The 20,393-nt window shown below is 45.2% G+C and overlaps 1 protein-coding gene across 1 annotated transcript in view; it reads right to left on the bottom strand.

Annotated features, from left to right (window-relative positions):
• Window positions 1-11,355: 11,355 nt before the first annotated feature.
• Window positions 11,356-20,393, bottom strand: part of Abhd17c (abhydrolase domain containing 17C, depalmitoylase) — a 49,799-nt gene continuing 40,761 nt past the window's right edge. The window contains exons 2-3 of the mRNA XM_004852890.4: window positions 16,385-16,564; window positions 11,356-12,803 (exon numbers count right to left, since the gene is read on the bottom strand). Coding sequence (XP_004852947.1) covers window positions 12,584-12,803; window positions 16,385-16,564 — 400 coding nt within the window. The 3' untranslated portion in view covers window positions 11,356-12,583. The remainder of the gene's footprint in view (window positions 12,804-16,384; window positions 16,565-20,393) is intronic.

Genomic DNA, 20,393 nt, shown 5'->3' on the forward strand with positions numbered 1-20,393 from the left:
AAGCATAAAGGGAAAAAAATCACTTCTCAAAGATCATCTCTGTTAATTTCAGTATGCAGCCCAACTCTCCTGTATGTTACAGACACAGATGCAGAAATACATGGATGCATGTGACAATTCCATCAGTCGTTCAACAGTTGGTTCAAAACCATGTCCCTTGCTAGACAGCTCACTCTGAGAAGGCAGGGCTGTCCCCAAACGCATCATCCACCCATGGTGACTGGAGTGTCCAGTGGAGAGGCAGTGACCCTCGGTGTTTCTATTGGGAATGAAGGAATACATCAGTGGGTGTTTCTTATACTGATAACATAATGCAAGAGAAAAGGAAGCCTGAAGGTTTGTGAACATTTGAACAAATCCCCAACTTGATCCATAAGGGAAGGGACATACACTAAAACTATACAGGCACGCCTATAAGAGTGGCCAAAATCCCAGAGGTTTGGTTCTCGGGGGGCACTGGGGGCAAGGAGGGTGGAGGGTGGCCCCTCATGTGTCACCACTAAGAGCTTAAATTGGTATAGTGTGTGCATGAGGGCAGCAAGAGAGCCCTGACAAAATGTACATACCATTTACTCAGTGATTCTACTCCCGGGAATTTATCCTGCAGATGTGTGCAAAATGATTAATACCAGTTTATAGATTGCAGCTCTGTTTGTAATAGATGCTTTTTAAAAAAGGAAACATACTAAATATCTAGCAGTAGGGAAAATTAAATACATTATTTTACATCTATATGATGGGGACTATGCAACTGGGCTTTTGGGTTGTTTTGTTTGAATAATAGCCAGGCATAGCTATGCACACCTGTAATTCCAGCTACTCGGGAGGCTGAGCCAGGAGAATCACAAATTTGAAGCCAGCCTGGGCAACAGAGCAAGATTCTATCTAAGAAAGAGAGAGGGAGAGAGGGAGGGAGGAAGAGAGAGAGGGAAAGAAAGAGAGAGAAAGAAAGAGAAAATGAAAGGAAGGATGGAAGACAAAGAAAGAAAGAAAGAAAAGAGAAAAATAGAAAGAAAAGAAAGAAAGAGAAGAGAAAAATAGAAAGAAAAGAAAGAAAGAAAGAAAGAAAGAGAGAGAAACTGTTTTGTAAATTAGAGCCAGACAGGGCCAGGGATTTAGCTCAGTGGTTTCGTCGCCTGCTGTGCAAGCACAAGGACCCGAGTTCGATCCCCGGTACCAAAAAAAAAAAATTAGAGCCAGCCATAATGGCACACTCCTGTAACCCCAGCTACTGGAGAGGCTGAGGCAGGAGGTTCAAAATTTCAAGTGAGCTTGGTAGATGGAAGCAAAGTCAGGCTCCAAAGGGGGTTTGAGATAGCCCTCCTCTTAGGCAGTCTTTTTGGCATGTGCCAAAGAAGCAAATTATAGCCAGAGTTCTTTCAAAACAGATGTCAGAACATGACCCACTCCTGCTGAGAGTTTTCTGATTCCTTTTCCCTTGGATAAAAATCCACATGGTCTCAAGGTCCTGCCTATGGCCCCCATGCAGTCTCCCACTGTCACCATCCACCTGGTTCTCTCAGCATTGCTACCTTTGCCTTTTTGCTATTTCTTTAATGCACAAGTGCATTCCAGCCTGAGGTCCTTGTGTTTGCTGCCCCCCAAACCTGCAGGACCACCCTGTCCTTTCTCCATTCAGACTTCAGCTCAGAAATCACTGGCTCAGAAAGGCTTGCCGATCCTCCCTGTGTACAGCCTCAGTCCCCACCGCGCTTGTCCCTGCTCTTCCCCAATTTTCTCTCCTCCTGTATTTCCCGTGCTCCCTGCACTGCTGTGGTGTCCTGCCGGTGGATCTAAACTAGTCATTTTGTTCAGGGCTCCACTCCTGGTGCCACGCATCTGGTGACTCATTGAACACATTTCATCATGAGCGACAACCTCAGCTGCACCGATGGCTACTTACGGAAAGTGGACCAAGTATAAATAGGATCTCACTTGAAACTGTGTAGGTTTTGGATCTTTTTCCAAACATCAGCGAATTCATTTTTATTTCCCTAATACTGGGGAAGTCAGAGGGCACTTGGTTGGCAGTCCCAGGCTTGGATTTCAAGAAAATTTGTTTTTCCATCTCTTTTTATATGGCCAGTGCAGAGTTGACCTTTGACTGTCTCTGGGGGCCTTTTTCCATTTCTCCACCCTGACCCTAGGGAAGCCTGAAGGGCTTCAGGGTAGATCCCAGCAGGTGTATGTGCTGCCTTCCGCCTTCTGCCCACAGCTACGAGCTCAGAGCATAGAGACCCAGGACCCCAGTTCCTCCGGCTTCCTCCTGCTCTCTGTCCATCCACAGGCTGGCACAGTGCTGGCCTAAGGAGATGCTGAGCAGACACAGAGAAATATACATTTCTCTACTATGATCCACACAATACTCCCTAGGAGGAATTCCTGGCATGGAAAATAAAGCCCTGGAAAAATGCTGGTTAGATGCTGCATGTTATTCCCAGACCACCAAGAAGTCAATCTGCTAACCCTCAGCCTCACGGGGCCAGCCATGACCTGAGTGTCATTGTGACCATCTCATGGTGCTAGGAAGTCCTGTGCTCCCCAGGGAATGGGCTGTGCTTCAGTGTTAGCTCAGTCTCTGCTCTCTGGCAATTCCCTTCTCCAAGGCCGGCAATGAATAAAACACAGGCAGAGGAAGAACTAATCCAGTCACTGCAGGCTGGTGGCCCTCACCAATGTCACGCCTGGCCCCCTCTACACTGGTGACCCTGACTCACTGGGTCTAAAGGTGCCAAGAGTCTGCCTTACCAGGTGACACAGTGCTCCTGTCTGGGAAGCCCACTGGGCACTACTAGTCCATGACAGTGACAGAACTGGTACTTAACTATTTGCTGGTTAAGAAAATATTTCACATGATTACATACTAGTGAGTCCAAGAATGTTTTAAAATAAATTCATAGAATGCTTATCAACCATAGCCATAGCGATATGCATTTTAAAATCATGGTAAGCAAGCAGGTGAAACGATGTTTACTCCACCTGCAGAGAGGTCTGGTTTTGCGCTGGTGATGCTAGGTCATCCTGGTCTTTCCCAGGTAACAGGCTGCCCTCAGAAGGAAAGCCCTGTTCACTCATACATTCCTGCTGCTCTGGTCTGAGTTGTGACCACTCATGGGGAATGTGTAGAAGAAAAATGGAAACACTTTCTGTGGTTCAAAAAGCCAAACAGCTTTTACAAAGGAAATTCTTACCAAACAATGAAAATAAAAATGTAAGGGAAACTATCACCAAACACAAGATCCCATGACAAAAGTCATGGCCGTGTGGGGTTCAGGGCATACTGAGAGACCCATGTCATTCCCCGTACATTTCCAAGGGCCTCTTCCCTGAGCGTTAGTGTGGAAAGTCCTCTCCATGCAGAACACACTGTTCTACATCTCCAGATGATAATAGTTCCCTATTTAGAGCTCAGGATGTTGTAGGCGCATTTGATCCTCTCATTAATATTACGAGGAAAGTACCAACTCATCCCTGTGACTCGCAGCCGCTAGCTGGTAGTGCTGCAATCCCAGCTCGGGTCGGCTGACTGCAGAGGTGCCTGTCAGACCATGGCCCCTCTGCAGCCTGAAGGTCTGACACCCTTAACCACTCTGAATGTTTCCTGTGCAGTACGTATTGCAATTTTGCTTTTTCACTATAGCTGATTGTCTGGGTTCCATGTGGACAGAAGCTCTGGCTGCCTGCTGCAGGGTCCCTGGAATCCCCGTCCTTACAGCCACAACCACATTTGCTGAATGGATGGATGAAGGAATGAATTTTGTACACCACTCACCTTGATAAACGGAATCTGAGTAAAAGAATACGTATTATATTTTACTTTAATTGGCCATTAATTGTGCACTGAATGGTCTTGTGTTGAAGGGAAAGACCACCTGAGACTTCCACTGCGAGGGATGGAGTTGACCACTGAGGTGACAGTGAGGTGGGGCAAAGAGCCAAGCATCGCCCAGGGGCATCAGTCTGCTTCCTACATGTGTTTTTTCTAAGCCACTCTGAGAACCCTATGGTTGGGCCACTCCATGCAGTCACAAGGACCCTTTCTGAAGAGGGACCAGGATTAGTAAGGGAGGCTTTCTTCAAGGGACAAATTGAGTGAGTGTATTTTTAGCATATAAATGGAATTTTAAAAACAACCTGAAGGAGTTGTATCCAGAATACCTAAGTAATGCCTATGAAAAAGGTAAAAGATATAAAAGCTGCCCGATAAGTAGGCAATAGTCATGCACAGATATTTCATAATAGAGAACTTCCAAATGACTCATGTGTCTTGAAAGTTGTTTATTCTCATGTGTGACTGAGGTCATAACTTTTACATCCACTAAGTAAGCAAAATGTACAGTTTGGGTATGTCCAGGGTGGAAGCCGAGGACTCCTGTCCACTACAGAAAATGACATGGCTCATCCCTGAGGCTGAAGGCAGACCCCTCTCTCTCAGCAGGACTCCAAATACGCCAGGGCTCAGCAGGGGCAGGCCTCTCAGGGAGGCAGCATTCCAGGTCTCACAAAAAGTTCCAAGTGAGTTGAGTGCATGCTGAAGGCCAAGAAGCCCTTTTTAGAGCTGTAGTTCTCAGCCTTGAGATGACCCTAAAATTGGAAACCTTGGAGAGACCTAAAAGTCCACATCCCCAGGCTGAATTCCAGGCCAGGTAAATCAAATATTTGAGGGTAGGACCCAGGCTTCTCAGGGAATTTCAGTATGTAACCAAGATTAAGGACCATAAAGATTAATTATGAGATGTAAATAACCATTTAGCACCAAAACCTTTCAAGACAACCTACAGATTGCACACACTGCAGAGTGTTCACATAGTACCACACAGCAGCAAATACCAACAAACTGTGTGTTAGAGACCTGGTCCTCAGGCTAAAGCTGTTAGAGGGTGGAAACCTTTATGAGGCAGGGACTGGTGCAGTTAGACCACTGGGGACATGCCCTTGAAGAAGGTGTGGACTCTGGTCTCTTTCTGTCCCGTCTGTGTCCTGACCACCATGAGGTGAGCAGCTGCTCCCCATGCTCCTGCCGTGATGTGCTGCCCTGCAGCAGGCTCCAAAGCAACAGGGCCAGACTGTGGACTGAATCGCTAGAATCAAGAACTAGAACAAAACTAGCCCACTTTCAAGTTGTGTGCTATCATTAGGTCTGGAATGTTTCCGAAAGGTCCGTGCATTAAAAGCTTGGTCCTCAGCTTGGTGCTATTGGGAGCTGATGGAACTGTTAAAGAGGTGGGCCTGGTGAGAGGGGCTTCTTCCATGAGGTTCTTCTAATTCCCCTTCCCAAATGCACCTGAAGCTTTATCAGAGAGATACTCGAGCTCTCCTGAGCTGTTGACCCAGCCCTTGCTGAAGGGTCACAGGGGGAGCCTCTCTGTCCACTGGGTCTCCTATTCTAGATACAATGGATGCACCAGGTCCCATGTTGGGAAGTGCTGGGTGAGGCTCGGGAGCTGCATGTGCCACATGGGCCCATCAGGGGCTCCCGGAAGCCTGGAGAAGGGAAGTCAGGGAGCTCAGACAGGAGGCAGCATCTGCACAGGTCTGGGGGCCCTGGGCCCGTTCGTACCACACCCAGATGGAGCCAGACAGGGCCAGGTGTGGACAGGCCAGGACCAGGCAGGTGGACGATCATTTAGCAGCAGGGTAATGATTAAGTAACAGTGTGGTGAAGGGATGGACAGGGTAAACTGTCTTACTCTGGAGTTTTCCAAGTGTTTTCTGTTTTTGTCCAAACCCACACCTCAGCCTTCCTTTTAATGAGTGGGTCTAAGTTTCCATTGCATCTTGCAAGGAATTTCTACCTACAGATTCTCATCTGATCCTCTCTTGACTGTGAGGTAGATCTTACGACCATTTTAGAGATAAGGACAAGGCCCCACATAGTTAAGGGGTTTTCTCAAGTTTCCCTGGTTACTATGCACAAAACTCCCAGGCCGGCTACCTCAGCATGCAGGACCCTTTCCACTGTCTTTACACTCTGGGCCTGCAAATCCAGAATCCTCTCCTTATGCACAGAGCCTGACAAACTCAGCCTCTCCCAGGGCTGCCTGCAGGATAAATCTAAGCTCCTTCCCTCTGCATAATCAGCACTTGCAGTTCTCAGAATCTGCAAATATGGCTTTAAAAGAGTCTGTAAATATCACGTACTTCTGTGTTGTTAATCTCCTGGAATCACTGATACTTCCTGCTGAAAAAGTAGATGTTGATCCCAGAAAATGCCCACAGGTGCAGACATCCAAAATGTGGTGCATAATATCAAAGCAGTCATAGATCCTAAGACTCTTTCTAAGAATTTCAGATCAGGTTTGGAGATGTAGCATAGTGGCAGAGCACTTGCCTAATATGCATGAGATGCTGGGTTCAGTCCTCAGTCCCCTCTCCAAAAAATTTCTCAAAAAATTAAATATAGAATTACCATATTATCCAGCAATCCCACACTAGGCATATGCACTCAAAAGAATAGACAACAGACTCAAACTGATGTTTGTCTACTCATGTTCATGGCACCATTATTCATAATAAGTAGCCAAAATGTGGAAACAACCCAAATTTACATCATCAGGTGAATGGATAAAGAAAATACGGTCCCTCTGTACAATGGAAAATTACTCAGCCTTAAAAAGAAATGAAATCCTGTCATACGCTACACACATGAACCTGAAAACATCATGCTACGTGAAATAAGTCACAAAAGGACAAATACTGTATGACTCCACTTACTTGAGGTTCCTCGAGTAGTGAGATTCACAGACACAGGGGGGAAAATGCCAATTACCAAGGGCTAGAGTGAGGGGAGACTGGGGGCTGATGTGTAAGTGACCTAGGGCTTCATTTTGGGACAATGAGAAAATCCTGGAAGTGGATAATGGCTATTGCCAATAACAGAAAAGTGCCGCACGTCCCTGACTGTGTACTTAGAAAGTTTTAACCTTCACACTCTCTCACAGGGAGATTATACCACACACGAAGACAGTGCAGATGGAGTAGACCCTTTCCTCTACCCATGAGGATTCTGAGGCCCAGCAGGGACAAGAACAGAGACCCGACCAGCCTGGGCACCTTGTTCTGGGGTTGCCCAGCTGCCCTCTGGGTGATGCTGGTTCTGCAGAGTGAGCTCTGGGCAGGTCATGGAAAACGTAGCACGAAATATCTGAAGTCAACTAGCCCATCATACACCAGATACATCCTGGGAAAGCAACTTTTTAAAAAGTGCTATTGTAAGTGATACTTTTTAAAATGGCTATTTGAACATTCTAACTGGTTTACAGAAATAAAGTTGATTTTTATATATTGATTTTGTATCTAGCAACCTAGCTAAAGTTATATTAAATTTGCTAATTTATAGGTGCTTTTGGGTTTTCTACATAGACAATCATAATCAGAGAGTATCAGTTGTATTTATTTCCTATAGTTTTACAATTTTTACTAGGGTATAATTTAAATATCATGTAATCTACCCATTCTAAGTATACATTCGAGTGATTTTTTTTTTTATGTTTGCTGAGTTGTGAAACCACTGCATTAATTTAGTTTTAGAACATGTTCATCATCCTTTCTTTTCTATGTCACTCGTGTGTGTGTGTGTGTGTGTGTGTGTGTGTGTGTGCGCGCGCGCGCGCATGCTGGAGATTGAACCCAAGGCCCTGGGTATGCTAGGCATTTACTAGACCATTTTGTGTAATTTTGAAGAGTGAGAATAATGGATATTATTGCTAATTTCCAGTCTAATGTATAACAATGCTTCTTGGTTTTTTTGGGGGGGCGGTACTGGGGATTGAATTCAGCACCTTGTACTTGCGAGGCAGGTGCTGGAACCACTGAGCTAAATCCCCAGCCCAATGCTTCTTGTTTTAGCTCTCCATATAATGCTTATTATTTTAATCTTGCTTTATTTGAGACACTCTCTAATTGGTATATGTTTCGTTCCACTCTTGGTTTGATACGTTTTGTCTTTAAATCTTTTTTTTTTTTTTTGCTGCACCGCAGATCGAAATCAGGACCACTGAGCTAAATCCCCGGCCCATCTTTAAATCTTAAATGGGACACTGGAGTCATCAGTTCTTCTCTGTCTCTATTAAGAAGATCATCTTTCTTGCCCTAGAGGAGGGCAGTTTTCAATTAGACTCCCTGCCCTGGAGAGCAGCCTGGGCTTTGTTTACCGTCCCCTGAACTTACCAGGCAGGGAAACGAGAGCTCAGGTTACCCTGGTCCAGCAAAGTCCTTCTGAGAGGAGACTGCTCTGTCTCCTCTTCCTGCCAGTTCTCCTCTGAACTTTGCACTTGGCCTGTGCAGCACCTAGGCTCCTGCCAGGTTATGCATCTGTTTAGGATTTTTCCACTTAATTTGGCAGTGTTGCTTTCACTGGGAAGGTTGCTCCACATCCCAAGTCTACCATCAAGCAGAAAACAGAAGTCATGAGACCCTGCTCATTACTGTGTTTTGTATGCTCCTATTGTGAATGGACTCTGGCACCCATGTGATTTTCTAACTAGTTATTATTAATAAATTGGGCAGTAATTGATTTTTTTTGTTTTGTGTTTATTTAATGGGTTTAATCATCTCAGAAATCTTTCTCTTCATCAGATGTTTGATCCCCTTGCAAAATTTTTGGTTTTTGAACTTGAATGTGGACCTTTACTCCATCAATTACGTGATTTTCATGGTAATTGATGTTTGTAATTCATTTTGTCATCATTTTATTCATCTCTCATGAATTTAAATCCCTGTTCAGTTGCTTCTCTTGAGTTTGTTGAACTGTCTCTCTCTTTCCCTCCTTTTCTCCCTCCTTCTCTCTCTGGCTTCGCACATAGCTAGGACTAGAACTTCTAGCATTATAGTTTACTCCAGTGGTAAAATTAATCCCTGGGTAGGGACAGAGAACACCTCTAGTGTCTCACCCTATTTGCTTTTACTGTTGATCTGAGGTTGTGGGTGATTTTGTTGAATTAAGCAACTACCCTTCCTACCTACCTAATTAACTAAAAGATTTCAAATCAGGTCAGAAGTGGATTTCAAAGTTCACTACTGTTTTCTTTTCTTGTATCAGTGAGATTGTTTGATTTCTTAGTATGTATTAAGTTAGTATTTCCTGTTGTGTTTGCGTAACCAGAACAAACCCCATCTAACCAAGTTGTTTGTCTTTTAGCGGAGGACTGGATTCTCCCGTATTTTATTCAGTACTTTAAGTCTCTGTGCCCGAATGTATACACACACATACCACTGGAATGGTTTAGACTATGGAATTAACTGTTTCTAAATAGTTTTTACAAAATTTATCCTTTTAACTGTTTGGGCCTAGTATTGGGGATTAAACCCAAAGACTCACACATGACAAACGCTTTGCCACTAAGCTATATCCCCAGCCCCTAGCCTTTTTTTTTTTTTAGCCTAGTTTTTTTAAATAAAAGTTTGCTTTTTTCCCTAGTTCTTCAAACATCACTGGCCTTTTCTCTTTGGAGAACTCCATCTTGATCAAGTAGCTCTGCCATCAGTAATTTGGTTCACGGAGCTTTGCAAAGAATGTTTTCATACCCACCATCTCATTTAATGCTTATATGGCCTCAGTGGGATAAAAAGCGGGGGGAATATGTCAGAGGCTTGGAGAAATTAGGGAACAAGGTCAAAACCACTCAGCTTGGACATGGAAATCAGATATGGTCCATTCCCTTTTCTAAGGCCTCGTCTGCAAGGACTAGGCAAATTATTCTTGTATGTCTTACTTCTGAGGCTGAGAGGTCACCCAGAGAAGGGCAGCCCCAAGAGAGAAGACATTTGAGTTTCAGCTTAAACCTGACAGATCCTCAATCAAGAAAACACACTCTGCCCTGGGTACTTCACTGGCAGCTCGGAAGTCTGCTAACTCCCTAGCCCTCCTCTAAGCACCAGGAATCAGGGGAACATTCCCCAAAGGGCCAGCTTACAGGCCCTTTGCCCTTTTCAGCCGCAAAAGGATCTCACAATTCAAATTCTTCCTTAAGCAGTGTTTTCTTTTTAAGAAGGGTACTCTTTCCATTTTGACAGTAGCAATCATTATATTCTCCAGTTTTCAAAGAATACAACAGAGCAATGACTAGGATTTGAGATTTTCTGTGATCACATGACCACTCTGAATTTGTGACTTACTCTACGGCATGTAGTAATAATCTGCACCACACATACGCTTGTGGTCACAGTATACCTTGCTCTGCTATTAGTTCTAGGCTCCTATTTGGAAAGAATTCTCCTAAACATGAAATATTTTAGAAATGCTACATGTATCTTTGCTGTGCTCTGAAAGGATGTTAGCAAACCACTAGATTTTCCCTTCTAGACTAGAGAGAAAGAAAACAGTTGAGAAGCTTCCCTACTTGGTGAAAACCACAAACGTCCTCAGAGGAGCACTACCCCTCCCCTCCTCAGCTCTGGGACAGCAGGAGCTGCTTCCAAGTGTCGGTAAACCATCCACAGAAATGGAAAGACCTTGTCACCTTGGTTTCTGTTTTTGTCAAATGCATCATTTCCCATTGAAATTTGGCTAACAAAAGGAAAACTGTTTGGGAGGGAAAATGGCTACAGAGATGCAGAATCCACAGGAAAGATGAGAAATGAGGGTTTGGGATCCCGGGCCAGCTGCTCACCATCCCCCAAGGAAGGCCAATGTCTGGTCTTCTTTCTGGCTGGGACTCCTGGACTTCCGGGATAGGCATCACCTCTGAGTGTCACCATGACCCCTCAGGAACCAGCACACCCTCCGAAGCTCCCATCACAGAAGCCGACTTAGGACCAGGAAGTGGCCTCCCCATGGGCGTGTGTGCCTGTGGGAATGTACACTTGCTTGCCCTTGCTCTCCCACCCTCGCCACCATTGCCTCTCCCTGTATGCTTAGGCAAGGGTGTCCTGAAAGTGGGAAGCCAGCACCCCTCAGCTTCTTCTCACTCCTGGAACACATCTGACTCAAGCCTCTTGAAGAAACAGGTACCTGTCCCTGGCTGGGCTGTCCCAAGATCCCCAAGCTTTCCCAGGGTTAGGCCCGACCACACACTCCACCCACACACAGCCGCTGCACCTTCTGCCTCATGTTGGTTGCCTTGGCCTCTTCAGAAAGGAACTTAAGGTCTCTGACAGAAGAGAACAGGTCTTTTGCATGCCTTGAGAAAGATGGCAACAGCAGCAGGCCCCAGGGATTTCCTCTTACATCAAGACAAAATGTTGCTATCTTATTCAGCTATTTCTTTCTTTTTTTTTTTTTTTTTGGTACTGGGGATCGAACCTGGGTCCTTGAGCTTGTGCAGCAGGTGGCGAAACCATTGAGCTAAATCCCCGGCCCCTTATTTACCTATTTCTTTAACCAAGAGATGAAGAAAAATTGCGCAAGCCCACACCTTCTGATCCATGCATCCTTTATTCCATTTCCAACCACTGTGCTGCAGTCAAGCAACAGGACACAAATCGGCAATCAACCGCAATCCAGGTTTACAATGATCAGAGGCTCACAGAACATTTAAGGCTTTGAAATTTGAAAAAGAAATTAAAACCAGAGGACCCCCCCCCCGACCCCGACCCAAACCCTCGACCAATACAAGCCGTGTAGCAGTTGTAAGCATCTTATATTTCTGATGCTTATTTGGTGCCACTCCAGTGTCAAAACCCAAAAAACTCCTAAACTAAAAAGAGTAGTTTAGTGAAATTTTAATTACATAAATTCTTCAAAGCATAAACTTGGAATTTTTGTCTTGGAAATGTTATAAAATTTTTTAATAGCAAAACATAGGAATAAAAACATATGAACAAAATGTATTCAATCATTTATATTACAAACAAGGAATTTGCAGTTCATCGCTGTAGCCCCACAAAAGAAAACTACCCAATAAGAATCTATGCACAATGTAATTGTAAATATGTACAGTACTTTAAAAAAGCCTATAAGGAGGGCTTTATAGGAGAGAGTTGGCTAGGCTCTTTGTTAGACCAAGTAGACAATCAAAATATTAAAACTCTGTTGGCTAGTAATAAATTTACACTTAAAAAAAACCCCCAAGTTCCTTTTATGAATATTCCAGTTATATTTGTAGGGTTACAGTGAATGAAGCTATTTGCGATCATTTCAGTAAATTACCCTTCTGCTCATTTGTCTAGGGAAAGACCGACATGTGAACACAAATTAATAAAAGGATTTTTCACCACTAGAGTTTTCCAGTTACACTATCACAGCTTCACAAATGGTTGAACCCATGAACCAGTGGTGGAGAGCGAGCCGCATGTCAAATACTGAGAACAGTGGCAGGAGAGGGTTGAGGCCCAGTGTTGATGAATCAGAGGCGGTGGGCGAGGGTGACATACAGACAGAGCACACTTTATACAGCACTAGGAGACGGTCCCCACAGTTGGCTCTAGATTCCGATCCAGCCAGGTAAGGAAGCTGGGAGTGTGTGGTGGTAGGAGTTAGTAGAACAACTTCTAGATACAAAAGACTGAGATTTCATGAGCTCTTCAAGGAGAACACCCTAAAGGCTGGGCACCTCTTCGTGGCTATCAGGCTATCCGTTAAAGCGTGTGTAAAACAGAGGACCCGTCTGTTCACAGTAGATGAGGTAAGGCTGAGCTGTGTTCTTCAGGAGTTAGGAAGCTCGTGCGATATGAACTGTTTCAGTCTTTCCAGGTACTGTGCATAAAGCTCTATGTCATTGTGCCCAGCCCCTTCCACCCAAAGGGGCTCCACTGCTCGGGGACACCGCTCATACATTGCCAGCCCATGGGAGAAGTCGATGACCTCATCCTCTGTGCCGTGAATGACCAGCACGGGAGAGGTGACCTTGGAGATCTTGTCGATGCTGCAAGACAGAAGGGGAGGGGAGAGGGCTCTTTTAGTTATGCTCAGGTAGGCGAGGCTGCTTGGTGTAGGAGGGGCTGTGTCTACAGGCAAGAAGTGAACACGGTGGGGTTTTGACAGACTGTCTTTAGAGTAGTTTTAAGTTAACAGCAAAACTGAAAGGAGGGGATTTCCCATGTACCCGCTGTCTGGACACACACACACAGAGTCTCCCATCATCAATGTCCCACACCAGAGTCACCCATCCATTACAGCTGGTGACACACAGTGACACACTGTGGTGGTCTGCCCCCCTCCCCATTTTTTCCAGTGTCTCATCTTTTTCTTACATAAACTTTTCATTTTGGAAAAATTCTGGATTTCCAAAAAAGATAAAAAAATAATTTGGGGTTTCTTCACACTCCTAACCCATTTCCTATAAGGTTAACATAGTACTTTACCATGTGCATTTGTTAAAACAAAGAAACTTAATTTGGTACATTACTATTAACTAAAAACTCCAGACTTTATTTGGATTTCACTAATTTGTCCACTAATGTCCTTTTTTTCTTCCAGAAACCAATCAAGAATACCACATTGCATTTAGCTGTTGAGTTTTTGTCAAAGTCATTTTATTAAAAACAGAACTCCTAAAAGCACCAGACTAAGAAACCAGTAACTAATATTTTTTATACATTAATTTTTGGGGGAGATGATTTTTTAAAAAATAAACAGGCCAGCACTTAACTTATCTGAATAAATAACTCTCTGGAAAGTTGGACACTTAATCCCCTGCTACTCAAATTTTCAGAACTATTTTTTAAAGAAACTTTGTGAACAAGATGCAAACCCCGTTTTATAAAAAGTCCTTATTTTTTATAGAAATGGCACAACTTAGCCTGAAAGCTTAATGGGATGCTTAGATTTGACTCTAAATGTCTTCTGACTGTTTATACAAATCAAATCTGTTCTCAAAGGTTGAATATTTATGCTTCAGGCTCCCAAAACATGTTTCAGGGGAGAGCATGATGGTCGGGAAGCACCTGTCAGGCTGGGGTGTCGGGTGGCCTCTCTGGCAGGGTATCAGTCATTTAACCTACAAATGGATCAGGGAAACAAATCTCTCTCCAGCTTGTCCCCTGCCACGGGCCATCTCCTCTTTGATTTCTCTTTCCATATTTAATCCTAGACAATGTTACAGGAGAATCAGAGTAGGTACTTTAGAGGGAGCCTTCTCGTTAGCGGTAAACATTTACCACAGCACCATCAAAGCATGACCATCCTGTTTTATCAGGAGGAAACTGAAGCTCCGAGCAATCATTAAGTAACAGGCACGAGGCTGTGGAGTTAATAAAGAGCTCTGACATCAATTCCGAAGATTACAAACAACTACCATGCAGCCGTCTAACAACTCCCAAGGCTGCCAGCCTCCCAGAGCCTCCCAGAAAGACGGCAAAACCTCCTGGGCCATGGAATTGGCCAAGGGCAGCACCTCCGTAGCAGCGTTCAGTTCTGCAGATTAGGAACCTTACTTGGAAATCTACTTTCTCCTACAGTCAGTTTTAGAGTGATTCCCTTTGAAAGAGATCAACTGCCTCAATTAAAATGGTATTTGCTCAGTGGTGTGGACAGGCCCAAGACTCTCCAGGGGGATCTACTGTCTGGAGAGTGTATTTGAAGTTCAATGCCATGGTCTGACCCTAAATGTGAGGGAGGTGAAAGAAAATAAACTACAAATGAAATAATGATCAGGATTCCTTTATTTTTTTAATACCCCCCCCCCGCAAATGTTAAAGTACCTTCCTTTGAGAATAACAGAGAGATGATTCTGCCATTTGGCAGCAATGGACACTGTAAGAAAATGTTTACCAAATTCAATTAATGATGAAAGTTGATGCAACTGTTAATGGTTTGAAATCTATCCTATTAACAGTTTATGGTATTGATGAGGAATGGCTTTTGTGTTCTCCAATCACCAATTTTAAGCAAGTTATTGACCCCTCTAAGGCTCAGTTTCCCAATCTGTAAAATGAATACAATAACTAGATCAACTCCTGAGGTTATTACAAACGTTAAAGGAGAAAATACGTATGAAACACAAAGCTAGAAGCCTGAAAAAAAATCAGACAAACTCAGCCTAAGTTGCTGATTTGTTATTAATTAATAAATTGCAACCAGTTATCATGGTTGCGTTTTAAGGTATAGGCTAATTTAAGAGCTAGGAAGAAACCTATTCATTTTGTTGCCAGGGTAACACTCCGAATTGCTTCCCACAACCATGTGAAATATCTGTCTTTCAACAAACTGGCCTCTCATTACCAATTCAGAACAAGCAAGGCTGTAGCTGAGCCCCACGTCGGCTCTACTTGGCATTCCCAGCCACACTGCTGGCATCTGCAGAGCCGCTTTCCCAGGAGGCTGAGCTTCGTGAATCCCGGGACAACCAGCTCAGCGCTGAAGCCTTGAGGTGCTAACAAAGGTTTCTCCCTGTGCACCCAGATGGCCTGTGGAATGGGCATCTGTGCAGCCCAGTGACGGCCTCTTGCCCAGCAGCAATAGAATGACAGCGAGGAAAACCCTAAATCTGTCTCACTTCTGCTGGGGCTGTCTCAGTAAAGGGCTGGGGTAGCTGAGCTAGCCAGGTGAGCCTGAACAGCTCAGGCTGCCTCAGCAACATATGTGGGAAGTTTAGGGGAGAAATAATTTTTAATTAAAATATTCCCTCGCTTTAGCATAAAAATTCAAAAGCAAGTCGAAATTTCCAAACAGGTATTCAAGAAACCAATGTGCTCTTGCTTTTGTGTTCACCATACGCTTTTCTTTTTTCTATTAGTGGAACTAGAAAACAGCAGTGGTGAGGTCAGCAGTTGCTCTGCCTCCTTTAGTGGGCTGGCTGGTGCTTCCCCCCATCCCCCCACCCCTGCTGGTGGGCGTGGTGCTTTCCACAGGGGCCTCCTGCCACCAGAGGGACAGCAGGGGGAAATGGCTGGAGGGGGTGCTCACTTTGCTGTCCCCAAAGCCAGTTACCAGAGATCATACCCTGGCTAGTGGGTAGCTCCCTCACCATTTTATTCTGTTTACAAAGATTAACTGAGCACACCACCATTACTTCCCTGTCCTGTCTGATCAAAAGAGAGGAGCCTGAAACCTCTGCTTGCTTGTCTTTTTTATTGCAGTGTCTAAACCACTCACTGCTTCATCTACATTTTGTAGGTAGTTCTTTATGATTCAGTAATACAGGTCCCTATGGATGGATGGACGGATGGATGGATAGATAGATGGATGAATGAATACCATACTGAACTCTAAGATCCTTTAAGGTCTGTGGGTGCTTTTTTATGCTACATAGTACATAAAATTAGTTAATTGCAGTATTAGCATAGTAAAGATCTTCACACATCATCTGAAGATTTTCACAACTGAGGCTCAAGTCTCTCTTCAGCACACAAATCACATTCACTTCACAGCCCCTCTGGTGCCCAGCACAGGGTGTGACTCTGGGCTGTGTTCAACTGAGATTTGGGAGTGGCACACAGTTTCGGCAGCATCAGAGGTGAAGCTGGATCTCTGACCAACTCCACACCTGTGCAAATGTGAGCTTACCTGGGGAAAGCATCAAAGCAGTAGGTTTTCCTGGTATCCGGAAAAGCCACGCGCAAACCAGACATCAGAGGGGAGTGGAGAATTACAGCTGCACACTCGTACCTCGAGGCCAAGTCCACGGTGGGGACGGTCCCAATGCTCTGACCGTAGAGGATTATGTTCTCGGGACTGACACCGTACCTGGGAGACAGAGGTTGCAGGCATGAGCTAAGGTGTGAAGATAAAAGGGGGTGGGAGAGAAATCCACAATAATCTTAAACCCACAATACTCCCATTTCTGACAGCCTAAAACTATATCACCTAACTTGTGCACTTTAGATTAAAATGAATGTGAACTTGATAGAAACGAATATTAGAGGCCTATTTCAGTACTAAGTGACTAAGATTCTGTCTTCCACAACGTTTTGCAAAAATAATGAACATGACATGGTTTTTCTGGCTAATTAACTAAATAAATGCATTATGAATTCCATTTCAATTTTTGAATCATCTCATTTCCTATTGTTCCTTTGATTTTGATAATCATAAATCCATTTCTGAATAAAAATGAAAACAGGTTTGACAAAGTAACATTATTATTATGAACTCTTCAAGTGGAGTTTTAATGATATGGAAGATATGAGGCTTTATCAGAAAAAGGCTCAATAAGGGACAATTAATTGGAAAACAACCCTATTTTCTGTGGCCTCTTCCCAGGATTAAATGCTCCAAGTCTTTGAATCCATCAATGGTCTCACAATCCATTCTCTTGCCATTTTTAACTGGGTAAATGCCTGTGTCCACACAGACTCCAGTTCCCAGCCTCCCAGGAAGCCCTGTGTGCCCAGAGAACTGGGCTCCAGCCAATGGGACAGGAGCAGAAGTGATAGCAGCACCCTCCAGGTCGTGGCTTTGCAGGCAGGGAGTGTGCTTGTCTCTCCCACTTCTCATGGGGGAAATGGATGTCACTGTGGAGACACAGAAGAGTGCAGCACCCTATGCGTGGTAGAAAAAAGAGAAGGCACATCCTCTCCTACTGGCCTAAAAAGGATATCCAGAATATACAGAGTGCCTAGAAATGAGCAGGACAAGAATGAAGACGGCCCTGAATGCCTAGTAGATGCACAAAAGATGGGTGCTCAACATTAAGATGGAAATTAAAGCCAGGAGTAAACATTTTACCCCTAAGAGCTGATGAAAATGAAAAAGATGTCAGAGGACTTAAAGCATTGGAATTCTGTTACCTCCTCACAGGAGTGTAAACTGGTCCCAGCATGCAGGAAAATGATTTGACATGATCTAGTAAAGGTGAGTTCAATGATCAAACTTTTCAGAACAAACATCTACTGCAGTTTCCAGGGTAATAGAAGTGTTTCCTGATAAAAGACTTTGGTGGAAAGAACTATAGACTCACAGCTGAGGGGGCAGCAGGATTCCAGGCCCCTTTCCTCCCTGCAGGGAAAATAGGGCTCTCAGGAAAGAATTCGGGGAGGGAGTGGCCATCTCTGGCTGGCAAGTATGGGCAGGTGCTTTATGGGGCCAGCATCTGGGCTGGGTTGGGGTTGTGAAGGGCAGACAAGTCACGAGAACAGGAGAACATAGTCTCCATGCTGGAGAAGCACACTGTGCAGGGGATGCTGCCCCGGGCAAGGGTGGGGCGGGGGAGGATCCACAGGGCTACTGGGCCTAGAACAGGACAAGGCCAATCAGTGAGTCTCTGGGCCCTGGGCAGGGCAAGGCAGGGCAGGGCAGATCAGCAGGGCCACTGGGCACAAGACCGAGCAAGATAGGCCTGCAAGGGTGTTGCTGAAGGAGCTCCAACAGGAAGCTGAAGAGTTAGATCCTGTCCAGGGAAGATCTGCCTTGTAATTGTGAGCAAGAGAGACCAGAAGAGCATGTGAAAGAAGCAAGAAGATCAGTGAAGGAACTATTAAGGATCCTACAGGGATGAGGACACAAAAGATTGTAACAAATTAAAAACAGGATATGCCCTCCATTTGTAAGGTGCAGTGTCTGTGCAGCCCTAGCTAGAACCTGATGCCAACTAGAACAACCGAGCCTGTGAGAAGCTCTCCAGGACACAGGTGTCCTTGCAGGTGCTGCGGTCCTGGCGGGGGGGGGGGTTGTTTACAGATTGTTGACAGTGAGGGTCAAGGCAAGAAGTAAGAGCCACTGTCCTGTGCCCAAGGCCCACAACATGGAGACCATGCAGTTGAAGGTACAAGGTGCCCTCCATGAGCTGGGGGGAAGGGCAACAGAAAGAGCACTGTCCCCCAGTCCAGCAGCCACTGCACAGGACAGGTTGCTGGTCAGAGTGAGTTATTCCCCGGTCTCCCCTCCTGAAATGGATCCACAGCCTTTCTTTATGACTGGGATGGCCATGAGAGCAGGGTTTTAACCTCAAGTTTAGTGACTTTGGGGGGGAGAAGCATTAAGTATTTTGGGTCTCCTCCCTCCACAATTTTTAAATCAGATTTTCAAAGTAGCCCACGTCCCCCAAAAGAAAGGCTGCTGGGGAGTGACAATGGGGAGGGGTCCTCAGGCACCTGGAGGGATGAAATCCTCAATTTCCACATTTGGGGGGGAGGCTCTTCCCACTATTGGTATCAGTCATAGAAAACAAATCCAAGCTCTCTGAAGAGGGGAAGTGACACTTGAAAGCAGTAACCAATGAGGAACAGAAGATTACGAGACAATCCTAAAAGTCAAGAATAAAGTCACTGACGTCCAGGTGCAGGTAGCATCTGCCCAGCCCCGACTATCTGCGAGTGGATCTGAAAAATGAGTTACATGGACTTACATGTTGCTGGGATGAGCAATGTTCATCCCACTTTTTATTATTATAGTAAAACATTATTTCAAAATCCTGCATCTGTCTTGTATATGACACATCACAGGACTTCCTGGGCTCAGGGTCACAGGACTTCCTGGGCTCAGGGTTGGGGCTAGTGAAGAAAGAAGTGGGAAAGGGCAAGGGCAAGGTCTCAGGCAGCTGACAAAGAAAGCAACTCTGCCTCTTCGAAGTGTGGGGAAGGATCCATCCTCACAGATAGCGAAGTCCACAAAGACCTGTGGAGAAGCAGGAGCGCTCTCATCTGGGACCCTTGGGTCCCAGCCGGTTTGTGGGCCCTAGGACGCGCTCAGTACAGATCTCTATATATTCCACTTTCTCATAGCCATGTGACAGCAGCCTTCCCTGGGCCCAAAGCTTTCACCTGGAAACTCACCAGCAGAACACACAAAGTCCCAGACAACTGGGAAAAACTGAGCGGGGACAAGGCTGTGAGCAGGCCTAGGACAGAGGTCGGGAAGCACACAGCACTTGCGGGGCTCTGTGCCCCATCAGTTCGAAGGGGTACAGAATGCCTAAGAAGGAAGGAAGTCGGGAAAAGCCCGAAGGCAGCAGCTCACCTGTGAGGAAACGGGTCCCCGATGACACAGACAGGTGGGCGAGGACAGGGAGGGCTCTGATGAACACCCAACAGCAGCCTCAAGCACAAGGCGTGGAAGGCACATTCAGGGTATTGTGCATGGGGAGCAGGGACTCCAAGGGCAGCTGTGGGTTGTGTGGTCTGGGAAGGTTCCCTACCTCTGCAGGGTGGGGAAGAGTGATGCACATTCTGCCCCTTTGGCACCTGTTACTGACACCATGTCATTCTGAAAATGTCCTCTGGGACCCCAGGGTCACACTGGCTAGGCTTCTCTAGCTGGGTGCTTTACTTGTTCCTTCTCCCAAACTTTGACTGTGCACCCCTCAAACCCCAATGCTCACTCTCACTGGACTCTCTTCTCCATATTTATTTCCAGGTAGAATTCTTCAGTGCCAGAATCTACAGTTGCTCAGTGGCAGATGTGCAATAAATGTGTGCTACATGAATAAGTGGGTGGCTTGGGTTTCTAAAATTTGTTCACTCCTGATACTACTCATCTTACCTCTAGCACCCAAGCTTTTCTCTCCATAGCTTGCTTTGGCTAGAACGTGGTTGTAGCCAGGAGCCATTTCTAAACAAGGTCAGGGGAAGTTAAAGCA

This window comes from Heterocephalus glaber, unplaced genomic scaffold (assembly GCF_053883595.1).
Source record: "Heterocephalus glaber isolate CG9 unplaced genomic scaffold, H.glaber_assembly_v1.0 deba00001531, whole genome shotgun sequence".
Lineage (NCBI taxonomy): Eukaryota > Metazoa > Chordata > Mammalia > Rodentia > Bathyergidae > Heterocephalus > Heterocephalus glaber.